This window comes from Pangasianodon hypophthalmus, chromosome 20 (assembly GCF_027358585.1).
Source record: "Pangasianodon hypophthalmus isolate fPanHyp1 chromosome 20, fPanHyp1.pri, whole genome shotgun sequence".
Lineage (NCBI taxonomy): Eukaryota > Metazoa > Chordata > Actinopteri > Siluriformes > Pangasiidae > Pangasianodon > Pangasianodon hypophthalmus.
Genome location: NC_069729.1, coordinates 5,828,128 through 5,853,705, shown reverse-complemented (window position 1 = coordinate 5,853,705; position 25,578 = coordinate 5,828,128). Strand labels below are relative to the sequence as shown.

The 25,578-nt window shown below is 38.4% G+C and overlaps 1 protein-coding gene across 2 annotated transcripts in view; it reads left to right on the top strand.

Annotated features, from left to right (window-relative positions):
- cdh4 (cadherin 4, type 1, R-cadherin (retinal)) overlaps nt 1-25,578 on the top strand; it is a 397,112-nt gene that overhangs the window by 88,577 nt on the left and 282,957 nt on the right. For both annotated transcript variants that reach the window (XM_026935538.3, XM_053227230.1), the window contains exons 4-5: nt 8,586-8,812; nt 16,715-16,879. In XM_026935538.3, the coding sequence (XP_026791339.3) occupies nt 8,586-8,812; nt 16,715-16,879 (392 nt within the window). The remainder of the gene's footprint in view (nt 1-8,585; nt 8,813-16,714; nt 16,880-25,578) is intronic.

Sequence of the window (25,578 nt, the reverse complement as noted above, 5' to 3'; positions counted from 1 at the left end):
CCCTCACAATTTGTCCCTTGTCAAAGTCACTCAGATCCTTACGCTTGCCCAATTTTCCTGCTTCCAACAAATCAACTTCTGTTCACTTGCTGCCTAATATATCCCACAGGTATATAATATATCCCACAGGTATTATATATAATATATTCCTTTACAGATGCCTTTGTAATGAGATAATCAATGTTATTCACTTCACATGACAGTGGTTTAAATGTCATGGCTGATCGGTGTAAATAGCAGCTCATAATAACAGACATAATCTCTCTCTCTCTTTGAACAAATCAAAATCATGTTCAAAATCCTCCTCTGGATGCAAAACTGCTTCTCTGAATGCATCTACCTTGACACACTCTGACATCTTTGTTTTCTATTTTTGTAGTAAATCCTGCACACATCACATACGCCACAAGAAGCTAAATTGAGATCACATCATATAGGTCCATATTCAGAGTTTAGTTAAGTATGCCTGATGAGGATTTAATATTGTAATCAGTACTCAGACCTCAGCTACATGGACACTTGTGCAGAAGTTTGCCAAAAACTGCCACTGTTTGACACCATTTGATGTGACCTCAATTCATGAATTTCTGAAATTTACATTATGTGCATTAAATGCACTCAAAAAACCTATGGAATGCCATTCGAGGGCAATACTAAATACCTGACACTGTTCATTAATTAATAGTACCACTCCTGTAAAGTGTTTGCAAAAGTTCTTTTTTCTACTGTACATGAAGGCCAGGAAACATTTGATAGGTTGGTTTATAACAGTGACCTGATTTTTCCCCCCCTGTTTATAGAGTCTCTTGAGCAAAGTATGCAAATTGATATGGTGACCTCAATTAAGCAAACTGAATGCATGATTTGCGATTCTATGACCGTGATTTAGTATCTTGTGGTCACATTAAACTTGTGTGAATTTTCTGAAAGGCAGTTGTGCGACAGAGGAAGACCTTTATTCAGGGCTAGCACACTGCCTCTAATTTGTGATGGGGTTGTAATGGATTACATTATTTTTGTGTTCCCAACAGACATTAAACCACAAGTGCACAGATTTCGATGTGTATGCTGTGATTAAGTACAAGTCATTGAACCAGGGAGACCATCAGACCATCATGTGTACATGGCTGTTTGCTTCACTGAGCATGACGGTCATAGTCAGACCTTGTGTCAGAATGGCTGGTTCACAAGGGACGAGGGTGTGCGTGTAATAGTAAGTGTGTGTGTGTGTGATGGTTGGTTGACTGGCTGAACAGAATTTTCTGCTCTCACAACTGCTCTTGGCATCTGGTTTTAGACCTGAGGTCGCTGCCAAGCATTCCAGCACGTGCCTTTGGGACAGCAGAACACTGTACAGACCAATTGTTTATAATTTTTCACATCCACATTAGCAAAATGAGCAAAGAGGCTCTCTGAGTGTAAATGAGAACGACATAGGGGTGTGTTTTTTTTTCAACTAGCCACTCTCTAACCTTCAGCTCCTGCAGAGAAAACAAATCGCTGGCAACCTCCTGCCTTAATTCCTTGTGTAGGTGAATGTGGCGGCACAGCATGAGAAAAACAGAAAGGAAGATGAGAGAGAGAATGAGAGACAGGGTGAATCGAGTTCCTGTCAGTTGTGTTCTCTCTGCCATACTCTTTTTCTCTCTTTCTAGTTCTCTCACAGCTCCCCAGTAGACTTTGAAATGTCCAGGAGGAGTGTTAACTGTACTTCTACTGTGCTACAGTGGAATAATTTATTTTCTAGAGTTAAAATCCCTCTATAGTGTTTCTATAAGCACACATACAACATAAGTTGGATGAACTGCAAAATCTTTAGGTATCTAAGTAATAATCTGCAAGCTTCATTTACACTGAGTATGATTTGAAAACCTAACACATACACAGATCAGCCATTACATTAACCAAGTCAACAATTTTCCTGAACAATTTTTGCAGTGTGGCAGGGTGCATTATCCTGCTGAAAGAGGCCACTGCCATTTCCAAGAAAGCCATTGCCAAGAAAGAGTGAACTTGGTCTGCAGCAATGTTTAGGTAGGTAGTACGTGTCAAAGTAACATCCACATGAATGCCAGGATCCAAGGTTTCCCAGCAGAACATTGCCCATCACACCGCCTCTATCGGCTCGCCTTCTTCCCATAAAGCATCCTGGTGCCATCTCTTCCCCAGGTAAGCAATGCACATGCACTCGGCCGTCAGACCAGGCCGTCTTCTTCCATTGTCCCATGGTCCAGTTCTGATGCTCACATGCCCATTGTAGGCACTTTTGGTGGTCGACGTGGGGTCAGCATGGGCACTCAGTCCCATACGCAGCAAGCTGCGATGCACTGTGTATTCTGACACCTGTCTATCATAGCCAGCATAAAATTCTTTTCAGCGATTTGTACTTCAGTAGCTCTTCTGAGAGATCGGGCCAGATGGGCTAGCCTTCGCTCCCCTTGTCCTTGTCCAACCCTGTCACTGGTTGTCCCTCCTTGGACCACTTTTGGTAGGTTCTAATCACTGTATACCAGGAACACCCCACAAGACCTGCTGTTTTGGAGATGCTATGAGCCACCAGAATTTGGTACTTGTCAAAATTGCTCGGATCCTCATATTTGCCCATTTTTCCTGCTTCCAACACACAAACCTTTGAGAACTGACTGTTCACTTGCTGATCTGTATCTGTCAGATACTTATCTAATGTTAGCAAAGTTGACCACACACTATATGGCCAAAAGTATATGGACACTTGACCATCCAACTCATATGTGGTTCTTTTCTAAACTACTGCCACAAAGTTGGAAGCAGATAATTGTATAGAATGTCTTTGTGTGCTATAACATTAAGATTTCTTTTCACTGGAATAAAGGAGCCCAAACTTGTGCACAAAGCAAGGTCCATGAAGACATGGTATGCCAAAGTTGGTGGGGAAGATCTCGAGTGTCCTGCACAGAGCCCTGACCTCAACCCCACTGAACACCTTTCGGATGAACTGGAACACCGACTGCACCCCAGTCCTCCTCACCCAACATCAGTGTCTGACCTCACTAATGCTCTTGTGTCTGAATGAGCACAAATCCCCAAAGCCACACTCCAAAATCTAGTGGAAAGCCTTCCCAGAAGAGTGGAGGTTATTATAACATCAACGGAGAACTAAATCTTGAATGGGAGCACGTATGGGTGATGGGCAGGTGTCCACAAGCTTTTGGCCATATAGTGTACAAAGGTATATTTTATTTTACATTAATGAATGCGAAACATTCTGTAATTACCTTGCCAGAATGTGAGCATGGTAAGTGAGTTCAGACGCGAGCATACGAGATTGTGGAAAGGGGCAGGCTTCCAGGTGGTGTTTGTTAATATTGGAGAGTTCTAAACACTGTGCAAATCATTTCATATTTATATGTTGATCGGCTCATCTACTGTTTTTATTGGGAGGATAAGGCTACTCTATTTTTAACATATATTATTGGGTCTACTAGCATACTCCAGTGTTAAATTGTGGAGCTGCATAGAGTTTGGCCTGGTAATATAATCAGAGTAAACATCACTGGAAAATATTATGTAGAGAGCGACAAATCATTATATCGCACAAGCTTATTCTACTATGAACAATACATTTGCTTAAAGTTTTACTGAAGTAGCTAATCTGCTTTTTCACTGAGCACTGGATCTTGTGTGCTCCAAACTTTGAAAGCTTGTATACTGCATCTGTGAAATATTGCATCTCTACATAATACCATAAGGTGTTTTTGCATCATTCATGAAAATGATATATGCTCAAAGAATGATGATTATACATGCTTGGAAACACAAGCAAAACATTTTCATACATGTAATTACTCCCTGCAGCAGCTGAGTATATAGTGCTGATCAATCGAGAGTCTGTCAGTTATTCAGCTGTTGTTCTGTTACAATCTGAGCAGCAAAATAATTTGATGGCTTGATAAAGAAGACTTGCAACAGGATTTTTGGACTAACTAGTGAAGAATCCTCTGATGGGTGATGTATAGAATCACTTTGTCTTTTTATCAGCATGAGATAAACTCTCTAAAACAAGCTGTTCCCTTTAATCCAGAATAGTCAGAGGAAACTCAGAATTATCTAGGCTGCTCTTGGCCTGTAGCAGAGATTCCATTTAAGTCAATGAATATTTCATTAGCACACACAATGCATCTGTCTCTCCTAAAGCAAGAATACTCAGTTTGGTTTTTTTCAAGGGAACAGCTTGAGATGCGCGAATGGAAGCTTTACATTTCCTGTGTTGTAAATTCTACTTCAATCTTCAAAGCACATACGCATAATGTAGCACATCTTCCACTGTGTGGATGCAACACAGATGGTCAGTGAAACCAAAATTGACCACACCATTTATAGGAAAAATACATACACTCACCGCCATGTTATTAGGAAGACGATAATAATACTGGGTAGGACACCATTTTGCTCTGAGACCAGCTTAAATTCTTCATGGCATGGATTCCACAAGAAACATCTCTTTAGGATTCTGGTAAATACTCTCTTGATTGCATCGCAGAGTTACTGCAGAGTTGTCAGTTCATTCATGCTATGAATCCCCCGATGTACCACATCTCAAAGGTGCTCCCAAAGGTATTGGATTCAGATCTGGGATCTGGGTGGCATGGTGCATCATCATGCTGGAAGTATCCATTATAAGACGGGTAAATTGTTGGCTTAATGGGATGCACATGGTCAGCAAAAATACTCAGATAGACTGTGGCATTTACATGATGCTCGATTGGTATTGGGGGTTGGACCCAATATTGGCTAAGAAAATATTCCTCACACCAATACACCACCACCAGCAGCCTGCATTGTTGACACAAGGCAAGTTGGGTCCATTGATTCATTGCTGTTGATGCCAGGTTCTTACCCTACCATCAACATCTTCAAATGTTTTTATTTAGGCTATTTTCTAACCTTGCCTAGACTATCTTCCTGAGATCATCATCTAGTTTAACAAATGCAGTAGTTAGTGCAGTCTAGTCCTCCTTAAAGATATGTAAAGAGATAACATTTAACCAGACTTTATATGCTAGAAAGTTACTTCTGGTTGAGATACATGCAAAAGAGGCCCCGTTCACATGGCATTAAGATGCGTCATGGGTGATTGGATCACAAGTGGACAGCCAAGAAGCATAGCCATTCACACCTGGCATTATGAGCACATCTCCAATGACCACATTTGGTTGGATTTCATGCATCGTTTCCGCTGGAGAAAGGCTCTCATGAACGCATATCTCAAGTACCTGTATGGACTGTTTCAAATGTTTTAATCATGTGGTCTGCTAACGAATGAGAGATGAGGCAACGGCTAAAGCTATGAAAAGCAGCTGCTTTCGTCTCTGCTGTTAGAGCTATGTCTTTATCCATTAGCCAAGCGGCAGAGAGCTCTACCATTCAGCACGATTTCCAGACAGTCCCTCAATGATTACATATTTTCCGACTAGGGCAATGATGCACTCGATTAGTTGGTCATTTATTACTGTCCAGGGCTCATCAAGATGCATTGACATTTACACTACAAGTGTGATGTGGCCATATGCATCCCAGACCACCTCTGAGTGTAGTTTGAGTGATTGGATCAGACTGCGTCTTCAGATGCAGATATAGTAGAAATGTCAGAATTTGTATTTGAATTTGTCTCCCTGTAATCTAAGCTACATGTTCTTCCTTTGTCCAGTGTTTTGGTAGGACTACTTTATGACTATGTCTGTAATTTTTAAAACTAAAATTGATGTCTGTCCTGGTGTAGCAGTTTTTGGGGTGCCTTTGGATTTATCTTAGTACAACATGAGGCAATTAGATATCATGGCATTTACATCCTTAATAGTTCGACGCCGTTTGTTGCTTCTTTGGAAATCCTCTAAACCACCAACTGTATCTCATTGGCTTAAAGACACCATGCCGTTCTTAAAATAGGAAAAAATAAGATGGCTATCTTTTAGCTTTAACTCTCTGCAGTCTCTAACCCCTGATGGACACCCCCCCCCCCCCTTTTTTTTTAAATGAACATCCAGACTGTGGTGGGAGGGGGGCGGGAATAATGGGATTGCTGTATTAGTCAAGAGTCAAAAGTTGTTTGTCATTTGCACAGTTACACTGGGTACTCTGGGCATTAAAATGCTTGTGACGAGGCTCAGATTTAGACATTGACAGTACAAACACGTATTAGACATGAATATTAGAATATTTGGACATGAGTGGTTGAGGTGATGCAGTGATGTAATAAGGTAAATGAGGTAAATAAAACTGTGGTGTACAATGGCAGAGTAAAGTGATGTGATATTACTGTAAATAAGGCAGAACAGTAAATACGAGTACAATAAATAGTACATAGTAAATCTGAATAGTAAATATATAAGTGTCCGGATGTGGCAGTAATAAAGTGTCACAGTGCTAGATGAAGGACTACTGGCTGTTATGTAGTCTGATGGTTTGGAGATAAAAACTGTTCTGCAGTCTGGTTGTCTGTGATTGGATGCACCGGAAGCGTTTGCCAGACGGCAGTGTCACGAACAGATAATGATCAGGGTGAATGCAGTCCTTAGTGATACTGCGGGTCTTTCTCGAACAACGAGTTTGGTAGATGTCCTGTAGGGCTGGGAATTTATTTCTAGTGAATTAGGAATATTAGGAATATTATGAACTTGTTGTAGCACCATGTTATTTTATCCTTACTTTATCCACTAAGTTTGTTAAATTGTATACTAATGGAAAATGTAAATTGCTGTAATTGCATTGAATTGAAATAAATGCTTTCCCTAATAAAAAAGATGAAACCAAAAAGAATTTGACCATTTGAATGGCTTTTCCGGACCACCACCAGGAGCTGACTGGGAGAACATCTCTCTGAACAGACTAAATAGACCTGCACTCTTTTCTTCAGGTGTTTGTGAGAGGACCACATGCTGTCGATGATGGGAGTAATCGCAAGGCCCCACAGCCACACCGTGTAACCAAGCATGTGATTCATATTCATCCACAGACTATTAGTCTCCTGAGGAAGACTGTGCCCCGTAATAGTGTAAATTTTTAAACTGCATGAGATTCAGGGTTATTTTTTCCTCAAAAAAGCAGCAGAACTCAGCTCTGGACTTTTGTGATTTCTAGATAGCACTGGGAACATAATAAATCTTTTATTTATTAGGCATCTACTTCTTGTAATATATATATATATACTATATATATATATATATATATATATATTTGATGTGGTTTGGGGGACAGGGTGATGCCCTTGTCAAGACAGTCTTCAGAGAGAAGTCCTTCTTCTTCTCCTCCTCTCTCTCTCTCTCTCTCTCTCTCTCTCTCTCTCTCTCTCTCTCTAGCTCTTCCTGTGTTTGTGTGTGTTTGGAGAGCTGAGTGCACGTGTGTGTGCTTACTGTATGTGTGTTTGCATTCCACATCCCTCCTAAAGATATCAACAGATTACCTTTGTTTATTCAATATCCAGCTTTGCAAAACCTTGTACTTATGATTTGTGATATTTGTGATAACCTATGCAAATAACTTGTATTACGAAGGTCATAGTATTCATTTTGCATACCTTCTCATAACCTTCCTGGTTATGGCTTGTGGCTAGTAGGGTGTACGTTTGTGTAAAATACTGGGAGGCAGGACATAAACTTAGCGCATGTTTTACTGAAGGTAATCCATGAATCATAATCAGTGTCCATTGCAGAGGTTAGAATACAGGCAGGCAGAGTTAAACAGGCATTAGCCCTAATTAAAACAAAGGAAAACAATGAAGGTCAAGACCACTTATAAACTTGGAAAACAAGGCTAGAAACACACAACAACAATGAACAGGAAAAAACAAAGAACCAGCCAGATATACACAGACAACCTAATAAATGAGGTAACCCGGAGCAGGTACACACACTGGAGGAAATAACCAGTGACAGGACTAAAATAGAAACTAAAACATGAGCATATGGCTTTTGTTTCATCGGGAATTTTGACGAGAATGGCGAAACCATGAGATTTTTGGGATTTTGGGATTTGGATTTTGGATATTTGTGTATTTAGTTGCACTTTTCATTTGGGTAGTTAGGTAGGTTAACCTCGATAAGCAGTGTTCGGTTTATTTTCAACACTTGTAAATTGTGTACAGTTCATACTTTTCTTTACTCAGATTGAACAGAGCAAAATCCAAGCACAACAGCCTTGCTTGTTCATATTGCTGTTCAACTGTTGTACAAAGTTTTATTTTGGCCTGGTTGCCTTCATATGGTAGTGGTGGTCTTGCCATGAGATATAGTTAAGTATGATGTTGCATGATGTTTTATTTTAAGAAAAAGTTGTAAAGCAGGAGTTTAATCTTGCGTTTATTTTTGGTTTGTTTGATAAGTCTGACTCACTGCCAAGTTTTTCTCGCAAACAGACAAAGCTGTCAAATTCTGTCATATTGTTCTGAGTGCTTTTTGCAGCAATGAAGACCAAATGTTCCAGCTTTATACTCACTCACTCAGAAGGCCATCTGCTGTTTTATAACTCAGTGCAATAAGTATTCATAATTTCTCAGCATTTTTATATATATTTTCCCCTCATAATTCCGTCTGTCTGTTTATTCTGTTTAGTAAACTTCGAGGCTTGTCATGTGAATGAGCGGATCAGCTTCGAGAGCAGTGACCCGAAATTCAGCATCCATCCGGACGGCTCTCTGTACACAGAGCAAGATGTGATGAACCTGTCCGAGCCTATACAGTTCGTGGTGACTGCTCAGGGAAGCAAAGACACGCAGATCTGGAAGACGATTGTTAAACTGGTCATCCCCAGACACCCACGTCCTCCCCTCGTAAACCAGGTGAGACTCAAATTTAGTTCTGCAAGAAAAAAAAAGCTAGATAAATCAAGGTAGAAAATAAATAAAAAAATGAAAGTCTGTATCATCCTCATCTCTTCATCCTCTTGGAATCTCTTGAGCATTAAATTCCAATACAGATCCCTCATATTTAATTGCAAATTTCATTACAAAACATTGCCTGAGGGGAAAAAATGAGGAAAAATGTCGCCTAACATTCATAGTTGAAGTCTGTAGGCGGTTTAAAAAATGAAGTAATATATGTGATGTGGGCGTCTCGCCTATAGCACTAGCGTTTTTTTTTTTTAATCAGAGGGAAAGTGCTTTTGCATTAAGGGATCACAGGGTTGGGATTAAAGTTCTCACCAATACTGCACATGGCAATTATAAAGTGCATTGAGTAATTGACAGTGATTAAGTTAATCTTGCCACCCAGGTAATGTGTTTGTGCCACCTGCATGATTCGACACTACAGCAATAATTAATTGTGCTCTAGCAATCATCAATTTGAACAACCAGCTGGTTATCAGTTGATTTTCTCAGCTGCAATGGATTTGTTTGATTTTCTTTCTCTCTCTCTCTCTCTCTCACACACACACACACATACATCTGATCATTCACTCTCCTGGAAAGGCATTCTAATTTGAACGGAGAGCTTTTAGCATACGTTTAACTCTGGGCAAAACACCAAATGGCGTAGTCTAATTTTATTATGTAAATGTGGAAATTCAATCTCCAGACAATAGTCACTCCTAGACACATTTGCTCGTGCTTATCTGAGCAAATCCACTGGCATGCAGATACTGATGCAACCATGATTTGCAACCATAACGTATGAGTAATCAGACTATATTTCATCATGACTGCTCTTTGACAATGCCTTTAAATCTGACATTTTCATCTTCATGTCATTCCTTCCATTTCTAATCCATCTTCTGGGCCCAGATGAGAAAGCTGTCACATTATTAACTAAGGGCCATATTCAAGGTGGAGTTAGGAGGTGGAGTGAGGACATAATACAAAAAATTGTGCAACTGTACCAAAACAATGTAGACATTTCAGACATTTGAGCTAAAGTTGCCACTTTTGAACGTGGCCCTACAAGCTTCAGCACTCTATTAGCAAACCATAGAGTTTTCATTGTTGATGACTCAAATCATGGTCATCTGTTCTGCATTATGTTCTGGTGCAAAGCCAGAAAGTTTCACGCTTGATGATGATAAGTGAAGCAGCACTAGTGATTATAAATTTGATTCCCCTTTGGAACCCCAACACACATCCGAGTTGGTGTGTGCCTAGTTTATGCAAATGTCCTTCCCATCGGCATTGGGACTATTCCTGCATCCAAAGTGACCCAGAAATGACAAACTGCAAGAAAGGACTAAGGCTTCTCCAGGGAGGAGGACATGTGCTCCTCTCACCGAGTCCCTAACCCCTCACATGTCCCTGCCTTCTGTGCAGCCATTTAGAGAAGCCTCTCTATGCCAGGCTGCTGAAGGACATCCACACACACATGCCTAAGCACACACCCAAACAAATGTCCTAAATGGGCTTTGGGATTAGAACAGGATAATCAGTGTAAAAGGCCACGTACGGCTCCCTAACACAAATTGTTCTTTTGGATGAACTGTTAGTCTCATGATAATATTAGCCAATACAAGCCGCTGATTAGATATTCACTCAGAGGCCTGATTTAGAGTGCAGTGTGGAATCTTTATAACCCACAGTTATGACCCACTACTCTGGGTTTTTCACAAGCCTTAAAAGTTGATGTCCTGACCAGGATAAAGTGGTTTCTATGAGTTATAGAATGAGTAATTCAAAGTTAATTACACTTCTAGTCCCCTCAGACCAAAAAAAAAAAGTTGACAAGCAGACAGTGCTCTGCTCTAATGGCACATGCAATTTTTCACGTGGAAAAAAAAAAACAGTGAAAAGGATATGTCAAAAACACAAGTGGTTCTAGAATATGGTTACTCAGAAACATCAGCTTGAACTGTTGGTGCTGTTGCTAACTGTTTTCCAAGCACAGTCTACAACAGTAGTCACACTACCCTGCTATGCATATGTCATTGTGACCCTGCTCATTCTACACAATGTCTACACAGTTTTCTGTCAAAATTTGGCCTGTGAGTCACACTGAACATGACCACCATTGCTAAAATGCATGTGCAGATCTTTGCAACACACCTGAGCTTATCTTGTTTTGTTAAGGTAGCACCAGAAACTGCTGCTACATGTAGTAGATGTGTTTACAGAAGCTTAAGTACACAGATTTTTTTTTTCGTTTACGCAGAACAATCTGTTGAGAAGGGGAGACTGCCAAGGACAGGATCTCAAAATTCTAGCCTACTGTATTAGAGATAAAGTGTGAAATAATATTGAATGAAAAAGTCAAGTCTTTTTCACCTTTGATGCTAGAAATCGAATGCAGCTTATGACAAGAAAGAAAATAAAAAGAAAAGAGGAAAGGAAGTTGGCTGAGGCATATGGGAGCAGCCTCGCTGTGGGATTTCAGTACTGCCTTGTGTTCACCAGATATTAGTGTGTTGCTTTTTGAACTGAAATGGATCAACCACTGTGACTGTGTTTCTCTTCAATATCTTTCATCCATCTCCAATAAGTCTCTTAGAATTGCTTGTACTCTGCTCGTATTGTTTGCACTTTATTTATTTTTCAAAGATTGATGTGCAACTAAAAGGCAATGGTGACCAGATAATAAAAAATGAAAAAAAGGTGGCATGGTTGCACAGTGGGTAGCATTGCAGCCTTACAGCTTCAGGGGCTCTGATTCGATCCTGAGCTTGGGTTACAGTTTGTGAAGAGTTTCACATGTCCACTCCATGTCTGTGTGGGTTTCTTCATCATTTGTTGCAGTAAATCTCTACAATGTTACAAAGTTTGGTGATCTCTAATTGAGCTAGCAAAGAATGTTAGTGGTCCTGGTATAGATCGTCACGGTCGTCAGTGTCCCTGTTTTCACGTTTTGTAAAAATTAAATCTACTTAAAGTAGTACTCTTGTACAGTACAGTATTCTTAGTCTTGTGTCACTGTTTGGCGAGAGTAGGCATAACAGTTTAAAATGAAATAAACCAAAACATCAAGTAGGACACAGTATTTTTATTTTCAAAGAATTTTTGAGAGCTAGGGACTGCGAATTATGCAATACTTATGCAAGACGCTGTATAATTAGCATAAAATTATGCACTGGTTCAGTTATCAGTTAACCCCTGGTAAAAGAATGCACGTCTCTGATCTGGAAATGTAAGCTCAAAAACATTGATGCATTGTATAATCAATTATCTAAGAATCGATTATATCTATTATAAAAGAATCTATTAAAATAAATGCAACCAGCTTGGAAGTTTCAGGTTAGCGTACACAGAAGACCCAGGCTAAGAGCACATGTGAGCTTTTTATTCATGCTCATGCCCTTTGCACAGTAGTCAGGCAGTAATGTAAAAAGTAGTAGTAATAATAATAATAATAGTAATAATTATTCTGTTCTGTTTAGGAGAAAAAGAGAAAGAGACATCACATAACTAGCTCCTCCCCAAACACCTCTTTCTAAACCACGCCCACCTTCTATAGTACACACTTGTTTGGATGAATTCTCACATGAGGCACAAACTAATTTCAGACTAATATTTAATAAGCATGTTTCTATAGCAAATTCTAGGAAAGCTCCTGCCTGTATTCAATGTGACATTGTTTTTCTTGAGGAACAATAACTTCCAGATGTGTGCAGCAGAGCTGTGGGCCTACTGATGACCTTATGGCCATCTCCTCAACTGTTAGAGATAAAATACAGCTGCTTGGGCTGTTTCTTCTGGAGCTTAGGGCAATCAAGGCAGCTAATACACACTCGCTGAATGTGCGTGTGTGTGTGTGTGTGTGTGTCTGTGTGCCAATCTATATGGTGCATGCCTACATACCCTCACCATCTGTGGCATCCTACAGCACATCAGGCTTGTTCTGGTTTCCTTTTCTGCTACCTCCTTTGTCACAGTCGTGGTGTTTGTTGGCCTGGCAGCAGAATAAATCTTTTTATTAGGCATTCTGCTGGAAGTCAGTTTCCAGTGCTTTTGCTGCCATTGTTGTGAGATATTAGCCCATTCTCTGAACATAATTTTGGCAAGGTGCATGCTGAAATGTAGGAAAGAGCCAGAATGAGACATAATTGGATGAACAGAGTGTGTCCCTGTTTTTCTTTTATATCCAACGCAGGCGAGAGAGAGAGAGAGAGAGACAGAGGGATGAACAAGAAGACTGGTTTGTGTTAATGAACTATATAAAAGTAATGTCTTAGAATGAGCACATATATATAAACCTGTGAACTGAATTACTACTGGCACTACTAATAAAAAAATTAATCAACACCTTCTGACCAATCAGATTGGAGAATTCAACAGCGCTGTGGTATAAAGTGACATTAAAACATGCTTATAATGCTGTTGAAATAAACAGATTTATTAATCTTGTTTACATTAATTATACAATGAATAGCAGCGCTGTTGAATTCTTGAATCTGATTGGTCAGAAGATGCTGATTAATTTTCTGTAACAGCAAGCTCTGACAGTAGTTCCAGCTGCAAGGCAAAATCATGGGATTATATTAATTCTAATACATTGTTGTTTCTATAGTAACAGCCCATTAACTGGGACTTATTGTATGGTGGGCAGTCCACATAATGTAATTCTGATAATAAATTGATTTTTAAAAACGTGTTGTTATTTAGCAAAGAAAAATGTTGCCATGATAAGCTCTGTGTAAGGTAAGTTTATTTAACATTATGGAAGGAGTCTTCAATGTTACTAACAGTCTTTCCACCACAGAAAAGAAGGGAGGACTTTCCATTTCTCTGTAATACAGCATGCAAGCTTTTTTTGTTTTACTAACTTCACGATAGAGAAAAAAAAAGGCTGTAGAGGAAGCAAGTGTTTAAAGCTGCTCTAAGATATATCAGGAACTAACTTGTTTTGCGAATGTTCCACAACATTAAATGTGACTATAAATGGATAAAAAGTATAGCATCAATCATTAAACATTGTAATCATTGACAAATTGCTGTGGTATAAGAAGAATAAAACACTTCAGGACGTACTATTATAGGAATATAATGAACTTCGGGGTGGTAATGCATCACACCACCCTCTTGTTGATTAATATCCTATAACAGTGCATCCTGAAGTGTATTAATCCTTACATATAGCAGGAATGGACTGTGGCAGGTGGCATTCCCAGGTCACAGCTTTCAAGTCCAGGGTTTAATCTTAAGCTTAGATCACAGTGGATTCGGACTCCGGATCCACCGTGACTCTAACCAGGATAAAATGGTTACTGAAGATGAATGAAGGATTTGGGAACTGAGAAGCCTCCAGAGATTACGGCTTCCCAGGGAAGAAAAGTTTTTTTTTTTTTTTAGAGTCGATCTTAGTCGAGATTTATAAACAGTTTTAAAACTTCATTCTAGTGCAGAATGTCATATCCCGACACTGCCAGTAAACTGTATCACTAACTCTCCTTCATTTTTCCTTTTTTTTTTTAAATAAATAAATAAACAACCTATTTCACACTATTATTCGACTTGCAGCCTGCAGTCCACATTCTTCTCTGTGACACAGCTCCTTCTTCCCCTATATCCATCTCATCAGCAGAACTTACGAGTAAAAGAGATCAGCCCTTCATCATCCCTTGTTGCCTGTCTTTCTTCTTCCCTCCCATCCTCTCCTGCAGTCATCCCCCATTTCATCTCCAGAGCCAGCCTCCCAGCCCCTGCAGTCATATTCAGCACACCATGAAGTATTAAAACAAAAAAAGTGCAGGAGAACACAATATGTTTGCTCAGTTTTAGCTCATATTTGTCATTGCCACTTACTTTGTCTAGACCCTGGTATACTTAAGAGATACAATCTGTCCAAATAGACTAAGCTTCATTTTTTGTACTGTTTTAACTTGTTCCAACTTGTTATTACTTTAAAAGTTAGTAGCTATCTATATGTACTGTAAATGTGTGTTGTTGTGTCATCCTTTCAATTAATTTTACAATTTTAGTGTCTACTTTTAAGTACAAACATTCAAGTAGAAAGGTTCACAAAACATCTTATAGAAAGAAATAAAAGTAGCTCCCATCTAGCCAATTTAGGAGAACTCTAATATCCTTACAATCAAATCGCACAAAAAATAAACAAAATAAACACAAAAAATACACATCTGTGAGTCTAATAATAACTTATAATAACTAATAATAATTGATGTGCCTTATGTATAGCTATAAACTAATCATTAGTTGTTCAGTCATGTTAGCTGCTTATTCGGATATTTGCAAGCAAGGAATTTTATGTAGCTGGACCTTCACAAAATTTTAGTCTGCTAATTAAGAAGGTTGTTTTAAATCAATACTCAAGTTGAATGTAAATGAAATGAAAAACACTCACAATAATTTATGATGTACCTCTCAGGCTGAAAATTAGCCAAACATACTGCATATTTCTGTAAGTTGTATGCAACTTAGAGTTTTGTTTTCATGTCTAAAACCACTGATGCTTTCAACTTCATTTTCTATTTCAATATGGTAATATGAGTTGTGGTCTTATTTATCATATCTTGTTTATCATTTTAACTGTTACGATATCATCCAATCGCTGTTGATATTCATGTAGAAACAGTTATCCATAGCAACAGGGCCTACGTTGTGAGTCATTCGCTGACTCAGTCTGATGAATAATCCAATGTATTATGAAAGTGCTGCAGCAAACCCTCACATTTATCACCTGTACAACCAGGCTCTAAAGCATGGGTCAGTGTGATTGGTCAACTCAGCATTCTGCTTGGCTTGTGAACCTATAACGAGCAGGTTACCGGCAGCCGTAATATTTTCCTGACACTGTTACTAAGGTGACATTTTGTCAGTCTGGTTCAACATTCTGAATGAATTGTTCTGACATATGCGCTGGCTAGCAGAGGCATGACTGTGATTTTGTCGTGCTGATTGAACCTTTGAGTAGGACACCCATTGCTGGCTTGATAATCTCTCTCTTGGACACAGGTGTTCTCGTGGCAAGCATGAATTGTTTTATAGCCTTGACATGGACAAAAACACAGTTAAAATTGACAACATGGGCAATGAGGCCAGTGTGGAAGGAATGCGTTTTTCTTGGGTATCTTGTTTCTTGGGGTTCCTTAGAGCCCAGACTGACACTCTTGCTTGTTAGTGATGTCTCATTTTGATTGAGGTTACAGTTTTCATGACTTTCATTCTAATTTAGATCATTTATACTGCTAGAAGGAAATCTTTTGCAGACATCAATATTAGGCTTCATTTATCAGTCTTTTAATGAATTTGTGTGTAAATGTTTTTTAGGCCGAATCAAACTAAAAATTCCCGTCAGATTTTCAGTAACGCTGATTTTCTTCATATTTGCATGTTTGTTTTAAATTCCAAACACCAGTACATGACCAAGCATGTTCATCACACAGCTGATTTGATTTTAATGACGCTCACAATACTCCATAAAAGGCAAAGCTCTCAGAGAGCTGAAAACAACAAAATGAAGACTAAATGGTGAAAGAGCACCTCCTAAGCATAACATATGCTAAATCTTCCAGTAATGCTGCTCAGCCATTGAAGGTTATTGATTACCACAGTCACATGCTAACTCTTCCTCCTTTTATAGGGTGCCATTTCTTTTGTCCTAAGTCTTATGTATCTTAATTGATGGATTATGGATTAATTTATGGATCTGTATATAAACGTATATAAACTCATGCCATTTGAAGACTCTGTCAATCAAAATTCCCATTACTGAGTCTCCTTATAAATAAATTTGCACAAACTCAGGAGCTTTTGTGGGATACAAAAGTTTTTTTCCAACTTAGTGAGGTTTTTTGTTCATTTTCCCAGATTGTTGACAAGGCTGATTCCCATCACAACCACTACCACAATCTCAGTCAACAGCAGCGAGGATTTTCCACCAGTGGGCTGCGCTGGCAAACGCGAGCCTGGCTCACTCCACCCATCAGTGCACCTGAAAACTCCAGGAGAGCCTTTCCACTATTTCTTGCCAGGGTGAGTGAGCGTTAGCTCCGCCTTCTTTTGTACTATAAGCAGCATTTTATATTCAGGTCCCTGATTGGGTTCAGCTCAAAACTTTGATGATGCTCATAAACTCTTGAATGAAAATAATATGAAAATAAATGTGAAATAATATGAATATAATAATAATATGAAAATCATCTGAAAAAAAGTCATATGTGAAAAATAAATGAATCATGTGGAACAAATCACATGTGAAAGTAAATGAATAGAAAAAAAATCAGTCTTGTAAAAAAATCGCTTGTGGAGGTAAAAGAATTATGTTTAAAAAAGTCATGTGTAAAAAATAATTAAAAAAAAAATAAATGAATCTTTTAAAAAAAGCTTTAAAATATAAATGAATCCTGCAAAAAAGTACATGAAAATAATCGTTTGTAAAAAAAAAAAAAATAAATAACATGTAAAAGTAAATGAATTGTGTAAAAAGTAAAACTTAGGAATAAATGAATCATTTAAAAATTACATGTGAAAATGAATCAGGTGGGAAAAAACTGAATTGTAAAATATAACATGAAAATAAATGAATCATTTAAAAAATCATGGAAATGAAAATATGTGAATCATGTTGGGGGGTCACATGAATACAAGTGAATCATGTGGGGGAAAAACAATCATTTATAAAGTAATTACATGTGAAAAACAAATTCACAAGTCAAATTCAAAAATCATAAGTTAGAAATGAATCCTGTGGAAAAATAATCATTAATCATGTAATGAATCGTGTAAAAAAAACGTGAAAATAAATGAATCGTGTAAAAAAAATCACACATAAGCAATGAATCGTGAGAAACAAATTGTTAAAGAAAGAATCATGTGAAAATAAATGAATTGTGTAAAAATCACGAGAACATGAAATGAATCGTGTAAAAAACACGTAAAAATAAAAGAATCATGTGGAAAAAAACAGATGAAAAATTAAAAACACATGCACTACATGTGAGGAATGTGTGTGAAGAGTCTAAAAGGAAAATGTGTAAATTTCACATGTGAAGTGTGTGTGACTTTTCTGTAAGGGAAAACTCAAACTCTGTGAGTTAATATTGAATTGTATTCAATATTTTACAAGTAAAACAAAACCCCTGTTTTACTTGTGAGTGTAAATCCACATATGTTGCCTCTGAATGATGAATGATAAATGATCCGAACTGCAAGTCTTGAGCCTCCTTGAGAGAGACTCACACTTTCGGACTCTCAGGTCGATCCTTTCTCTGAAGTCGACGGCGAACAGAAAGGTTTCAGAATCACAGCATGACAGAAGAACATACTCAAGAGCCTCTATCCAGGTGAAGAAAAGTCTTGCATTTTCGGCTGTGGAGAATTGATCGGTGACGGCATTCAACAAGGTATAGGGTCTCATCATTCTGGTACTCTGACAACAATTTGTCTTGGTTTACTTGGTAACGAGAAGACGAATGAGGGCATTTTGGATGGTTTATGATCTATGCAAATATTATGCTATATGTCTGCTACACTCTATATAGTGGAAGTGCCGTCTTTCTGTATATCTCTATGATTTTCAAGGTATATTGCTTCTAGATTTATTTCTAGAAGTCAGCAGGGATTTTACTAGCCCGTACATCAGAAAACATCAGAACAGAAACAAAACTGAACAATAACCACACACACACACACACACACACTACCCACAAGGTCAGAGTGTGTTATCTATGCATGTGGAAACTCAGGTCTGTCTTATCTTTCATTCAGCCCCCTCAGGATGGGCTGAGTTTTCTGTGCACAGTCCTTATCCTCACCTACTCTGTTGTGTCTGTGTACTTCTCTGATTACACATGGGGATTACAGCAATCTCTTTCCACATACACACACATACACAAACACAGACCAAGCCCAAAGAGGCAGATTAAAAACGAAAACTCGAACCACCCACAACTACGAAGTTTGCAAGCGTGAAAAGCAGCTTGGACTCAGTTGGAGAAATGGTTCGATAACTTCATCCCCCACCTTTGCCATTTAAGACGTTTGGGCTTAGCAGACCTCCCTCTGTGGGTGTTTACTTGTAGCGGTTCTCTAAGACACAGTTGTCAGTTGCTATTTTTCAGCAGTGAGAAAGGGTTACATTCATGCACCCAGCTAGGAGAACCAAACTCCTTCAAGCACACAAGATTTTATTTTTACTTTTTTTTGTTGTTGTTGTTTTGGGGGTCTATCAGGACATAGTTGAGAGCTGAGACTAAAGTAACTAAAATAATGCAAGCAAGCACACTAGCATATATAGGAAAAAGAAATACCTTTCACTGTCAGATGTACAGATAATTATTATAAAGTAAGGAGTGATCTCAGATTCTACATCAGTATGAATTACCATGAGACTGGGGAATGTTGAAGGTAAAACCAGATTATGCAGCAATCAAGGTCCTTTAAAAGCAGTGGCACTATATGAAGTAATGAAATTCGTTATACAATTATTTATACATTTATTCATGTTTTTATGAATGATTAAATGAAGCAGAATACTATATAAACATACAAGTTTACTAAAAAAATTTGATTAGATTACATTCCACTTAAGCAGAGTACAAGTACAAAATCTATTAAGTGCAAAGTACAAGTACAAAGTCACATTAGGTTTAAAGTGCAAAGAGACAATGAGGTAGGATGGTAAAAAAGTGCAAGTGATATGTGCAAATGGCATGTTATCAACAGTGCAAATGGATAATAATAATAATAATAATAATAACAAAAAAGAGGGTATAGCAGAGTGTTAGAGGGTTATGGGCCTTGCTCAGTGATTGTCGGTCACAACTGGAATTACTACAGAATAATAATCCATCCAGGATTAAATAAAATTAAATCTGAACTTCTTCTTCTTCTTGTTATTTATTTATTTATTTAGTCATTCATTTGCTCAGTTAAAACAACTGAGCAATATTTTTTCTGAGAGTGAAGTTCCACAAAGTCCAGTGATGCTTGAGATTTTCCACATTACACAGAATTTTCAGTCAGCAATATTTAACATCTGTGTTGACTAATACCGTAAATACTGCAGTGTGCACTCATCATTTTTGCACTTTTTTGCCACACATACACAAAGCGCATCCCGCCACTTGGAGCTCACTGTGTGCTGAGCCAAAATCAGCTAGCTTTTTACTTGAGTGAATGTGGCAGGTGCTTGTCGGATAAATAGGAGGTTGAAGCTGCAGATGGGAACAGCAGAGCTCAGGAGCAACTGATAGTGCTGAGAACTGACGCGACAGAACAAGAGAAAAGGAGATGCTGGACAGAGAGATGAACAGTCACCCTGCTTGGATACCAGCAATGAAGAAGAGAGCATTAGTTTCAGGCTGTTTAACACCTGTTTGGTTCCCCTCAACGGTCCAAACACACACACACACACACACACACACATTGCACCGGGCAATAAGGGCGCACGTAACAATCTATTGCTACTGGAAAATGACTGAAAGACGCAGCAAAATAACCCTTGTTTATTTTCATAAAGCTAAAAATGCATGCGTGTAGCCTGCACACGCAAGTCACACAAGCACCAACACCCCCCTCAAACCCAAGCTCTGAAAGAAAATAGTGAGGAATACAACATGAACTGTCCTTGGACCTCACTATAAAAGAGTAAATGTAACAGAAACGTCTTGACTTTCAACTAGCTGAACTCTAGCTGAAGGCTAAACACCCACATAATGACAAAATCCTTATGCATGTGATTACAATTCTAGACCTCAAGCGAGGTCATATTACAGATAGGATCAGCTCACGCTCTTTCCCTAGTATAGCCATGCATAACATGCAGTGTTAGCAATAAGGCAGATGTCCAGCTGACGTTTTCACACCACCTTGTAACATAATTAGATGTAGTGAAAGCAGCAGTTACAGGGTCAGCGCTGCTTTACGTACATTTTGAAAAGGACTTATAAGTGATTGGGAATCATAGAGATGTGCTGAATATCCATATGACTTTTCTAGGATGTGCTGAATATCCATATGACTTTTCTGTGTGTGTGAGTGTGCCTAATGGTAATTACTGTGATGTGGACAAGGCTGAAGAAGCTAAAAGTTCATTATTTCTAAATATGATGGAGTATAAGATATTTAGGGTGGAACGTGAATCCAGTTAATGCATAGACGTTGATGGATTGCGAAGTAATTTTCAGATTTTCTTCTTAATAAAGATGCAAGCAGGCACAAACCTGGAGAATAGGAATAGTTTTATTGAAGCCTCATGTACATACACAGGTGCTGTCCATTCAAGGTTTAGTCCTCAACTCAACTACACACCACAGAAGCCCTTTCTTAAACATCTTACTTAGGCCAGCACACAGATTAAAGATCTCCTAGGCCCTGGTAAAGACATTCCAATTCACAATAGATGGATTGTAAGGAGGTTTTCATTAACACATGAAGACCTGTTTAGCATGCTGCAGTAATTCTGAAATGTATGTACCATACCATGCTGATAATATGAAAAGTAAGAAGAGCTATAATGAAAAAAACATAACTATTCTTCGTTCTGAGTGGGTGGAAATAGTTAGCGTATAGTCTAAAGAGCATGTTGACTGTGTTTAGTCATGTCCAGTATAGGAAGTTTTTGCTTAGCAGTACAGTTTCATTGTTGGTGATGTTAATTTCTTTTTTAGTGAAGTAAAGTTAATATTTATCCCTCCTTAAATTAGCTAGCTACCATTAGCAAGCCAAGCTACTGTTTGTCAGCAGCCTCAGAGATACACTCACTAAGAAGACTAAAAAAATTGGGAGTGAGCATCACTGACTTTATATTAATGCACTTGTTTTAATACGTTACACGGACTTGTACGGCAGACTCTTCACACAATTTCTATGAGCAGACATTTATTTAGCATTTATGGAAGGAGTCTCCAGTGCCAGTGCTTTGTAACAGTCAGTGATAAAGCTGTAACTTTAAGTTTTCTGACATGGGAAAGACTTCAGGAGGTTTCGCCGTTTCTCGAAACATGGCATTTTATTCTAACTTCAAGAAAGAAAGATGAAAAAGAGAGACTGTTGTGTGTCTGGCAAACTTAATACAATTTCACCAAAATTGTATTTTGGATTCATCTTCATTAAAAAATTCATCTATTTGTCAGTGATTCACTGATCCGCACATCAGCAGAACTGCCACCATCTTGGTGTACCATTTTAAGCTTTTAAACATCTTTCATTTTGTATGCATTGATGAGGACAACAAACAATTTAACTTGGAAAGTCTTTCCATTGTTGGATTTATTTGCTATTTTGCTGTCTAATTGAGCAATATGTTGACAGATTGGTTATTGAATAAACTAATTTTATGTATAATACACTCATTACTTAGGAATCAAAATCTGTTTACGAGTAAATAGAGGGTTAAAATTACAATTCCTTCAAGTAATTGATGGAAATATACGCTTGCAAGAGATTGGTGCAGTTCGTAGCAGGGGACACAACTCGCTTGCTTCTTTTATTCAGTCTTACCATGTCTTAGCGATGTGAATATAATCTAGGACAAGGCTGGACTTCCGTCTTTTTGGATGGAAGGTTGATTATGCTGCGTGTCGTATCTGGTATAAATTGTAGGTCTCACACATACCTGGGGTCTAAATGTGTTATTGTCTGGGTGTATGTATGTGAATGTGCATTTTTGTGTGTATGTGTGTGTTGTAATCTGGAGAAACGAGTGCAGGAAGATTGCACTGACCAGACTAGAAAAAAGTGCAAACAAGCAAAAACTTTTGTCTCTAATTCTCTCTCTCTGTTTCTCTCTCTCTTCTGCGGTTGCCATGTCACTGTCATCTTTTGCTTTAATTAAACGTTTTTGCTCTTCCACTGCCACTGAATCCCTGAGGATGTGTCCATTGTCCTCATGCAGACACACAGTGCAATGAAAGTGAAAGCAGTCATTAAACGCCACCGCTGTCTCCTGAGCTGTCTGCTTTTTAATAGGAACAGGGCGAAGGAGTGTCCACCTCTACCTCTCCCATTTACTCTCATGATACCTGAATCTGGTCTAATGGCTTTATTTGCACTGTTGTCCAGACAGTAGGGAATTAACGTCACTGTAATTGTCTGCAGAAAGCTGTCTTAATTCCATCAATGATACAGTATTCAGTGCCTGACTTTTTTAATTGCTTAGCTATAATTGAGTTTGTGATTTTGTTCTTTTCATTCTTAACTTCTATTAATATTAATTCCTTTTCTAATTACCTAATTTCAACACTACTATATACCCATTATATGAAGTGGGGGGATGGTTTGGGATTGTGGCGTGTGTGCAGACTTGTGTTTGCAAGTGTGTGTGCTCATGCAGTACTGAATATTGATCATTGATGCAGCATTCTGTTCAAAAAGAACAGAATGCCTGCATGGTTTATTCCCAATGGCATACACTCTCAGTAAGAAAGAAAGAAAGAAAGAAAGAAAGGTAGTTTATAGCTTATCTACTAACTAGCTTAATAACAGACCAGGTCACACCTAATGAGCAGCTATCAATAACACTGAGTCAAATGCATGTAAAATGTTCATGTGGGATTCTACTGGGTTTTCCAGTTTTCTCCCAACTCCAAAATACATGCCAGTAGGTGGACTGGCTACTTTAAGGGTGTTTTCACACATAATACAAATACTCGAGTCTGCACCCGGGACGGATTCTGAGCAAATTTAGGGGAGGGGCTTATAATTTTCTATCTGGTTTGCTTTCAGATAGGAAATTCCTTACAAATTGTGGCTTAGTTGCACAATTCCATGTCTGTTTTGTGCACACACATTTCCAAAATGGTAGTTAAATGGTAGTAAAGTTATGGCTCTGCTTTCCTGTGATTGCTTAGGCAACAATTTTAGGGCATTTGTGAATTCAAGGTGCACCAAGTCTGAGTGCTCGGACCCTGAAAATGTTCCTTGCAGCTTTAATGTTTCTAATTATTCTAATAACCAACATTTGGTAACCTTTTGGTACCAACACTTAAGCAGTAGACATCACTTTTTGGATGCACGACAGGCTCGAGTTAAAGTGAACCGTTTAAATTCTAACATAAGCCCTCTTGAATCGCTTCCTCGTGTACCGTTGGCTTCCATTTACCGTATAATAAATGACACCCTTTCAGAGTGATTCATAATAGAAGAAAGAGGGGGACAGGGGAAAGGAAGAGGAAAAAGAGTGGGGAAGGAAATCCATATTTCAGAGTGTCTTCACTGCACTCTTAATTTTTCATTCATACTGAGATCCATGATGGAGTAGTGTGAGTAACATTGAGCACACATTTATTCTCTGTGGAATCATGGGTAAGTGTGCAAGATTGGTGCTGTCACCGACCCTCACCTGAGGTATATTTGATCTCCACTGAGTAGTGGATGCTTTTAAAAATACATCTTTGGAATTTGTTTTTCTAATAGGGTGATTTCTGGCATGTTCCATAAATGGTATTGCATTACCACAGGACCAGCAGATGTTATTTGAATGGTGGCCCATTACTTTTGGTAATGCAATCTTAGTCATTGTTGTGCTGGAACTACTGAATGTTTCTACCGGAGGTCACAGGCCATATTATTTAAACATCTTGTAGATGGACAGTTAGAGATCATGGCTCATATTTTGGTAGTAATCATCTTATATGCTTGATTGGTGGTCAGGTTTTGATAATTTGTGAAAGGACTATGACATTGAAGTCATTAAAATCCCAACAAAACTGCTGCATCTGATGTATTTATACCACAACATCATGTCAGTGCCACTGCTGAGCATATATATATATATATATATATATATATATACAGTCAGGTCCATAAATATTGGGACAGTGACACAGTTTTGGTAATTTTGCCTCTGTACACCACCACAGTGGATTTGAAATGAAGCAGTCAAGATGTGAGTGAAGCGTAGACTTTCAGCTTTAATTCAAGGAGTTTAACAAAAATATTGCATTAACCGTTTAGGAATTACAGCCATTTTTTACTGACTGTATATATATATATATATATATATATATATATATATATATATATATATATATATATGTACACCCACACACACACACAGAGGTATTGCACAGGTATTGCACATCTGAGCCTCACAACATTTCAATGTACAACTGTCACTTACATTTTGTTCGCATGACAAATAAACTTGAAACTTGAAGTACCCAAGTACACAAATGGGGTGAGACCTTTGGAGCTGTGAGTCAGAGAGTTTGTTCCAGGTAAGGTAGTGGCTTCAATCTTTCTGGTTGTTTCCACAGTACGAACTAATGAATCATCCTATTTCTTGGTTCTTGTCTGAGGGACAAATGTCTTATCAGAAGGGCATCCTGGGAGAAAGAGCTTCTTTTTCCGAGCCCTAGTGTTGTCCTTCACAATCCTCCAGTGAATGGGTACTATGACGCAGGTTGGTGGAGGAAGTATCTGTTTTGGCAGAGATTCAACACGGCACTCATGGATTCAGGATAAGGAATCCACCTTTGTGTTCTTGGATCCTGATTTAAAAAAAAAAAAAAAAAAGCTATAATGAGCCTAGTGGGAATTTAGTCCCTTTCTTGATGTACTCAAGATTTTATTTTCCAATATTGTACTTTTGCTCTGCTAGGTTAGGTTTTCTGGAATTGGGGACATCGGTATATCTCCAAGGCTGCAACTATACCACTCTCAGAGACATCCATCTCTAGCAAAAACAGCAGTGAGGGATCAGAATGAGGAAGGATGGGAGCACTAGTAAA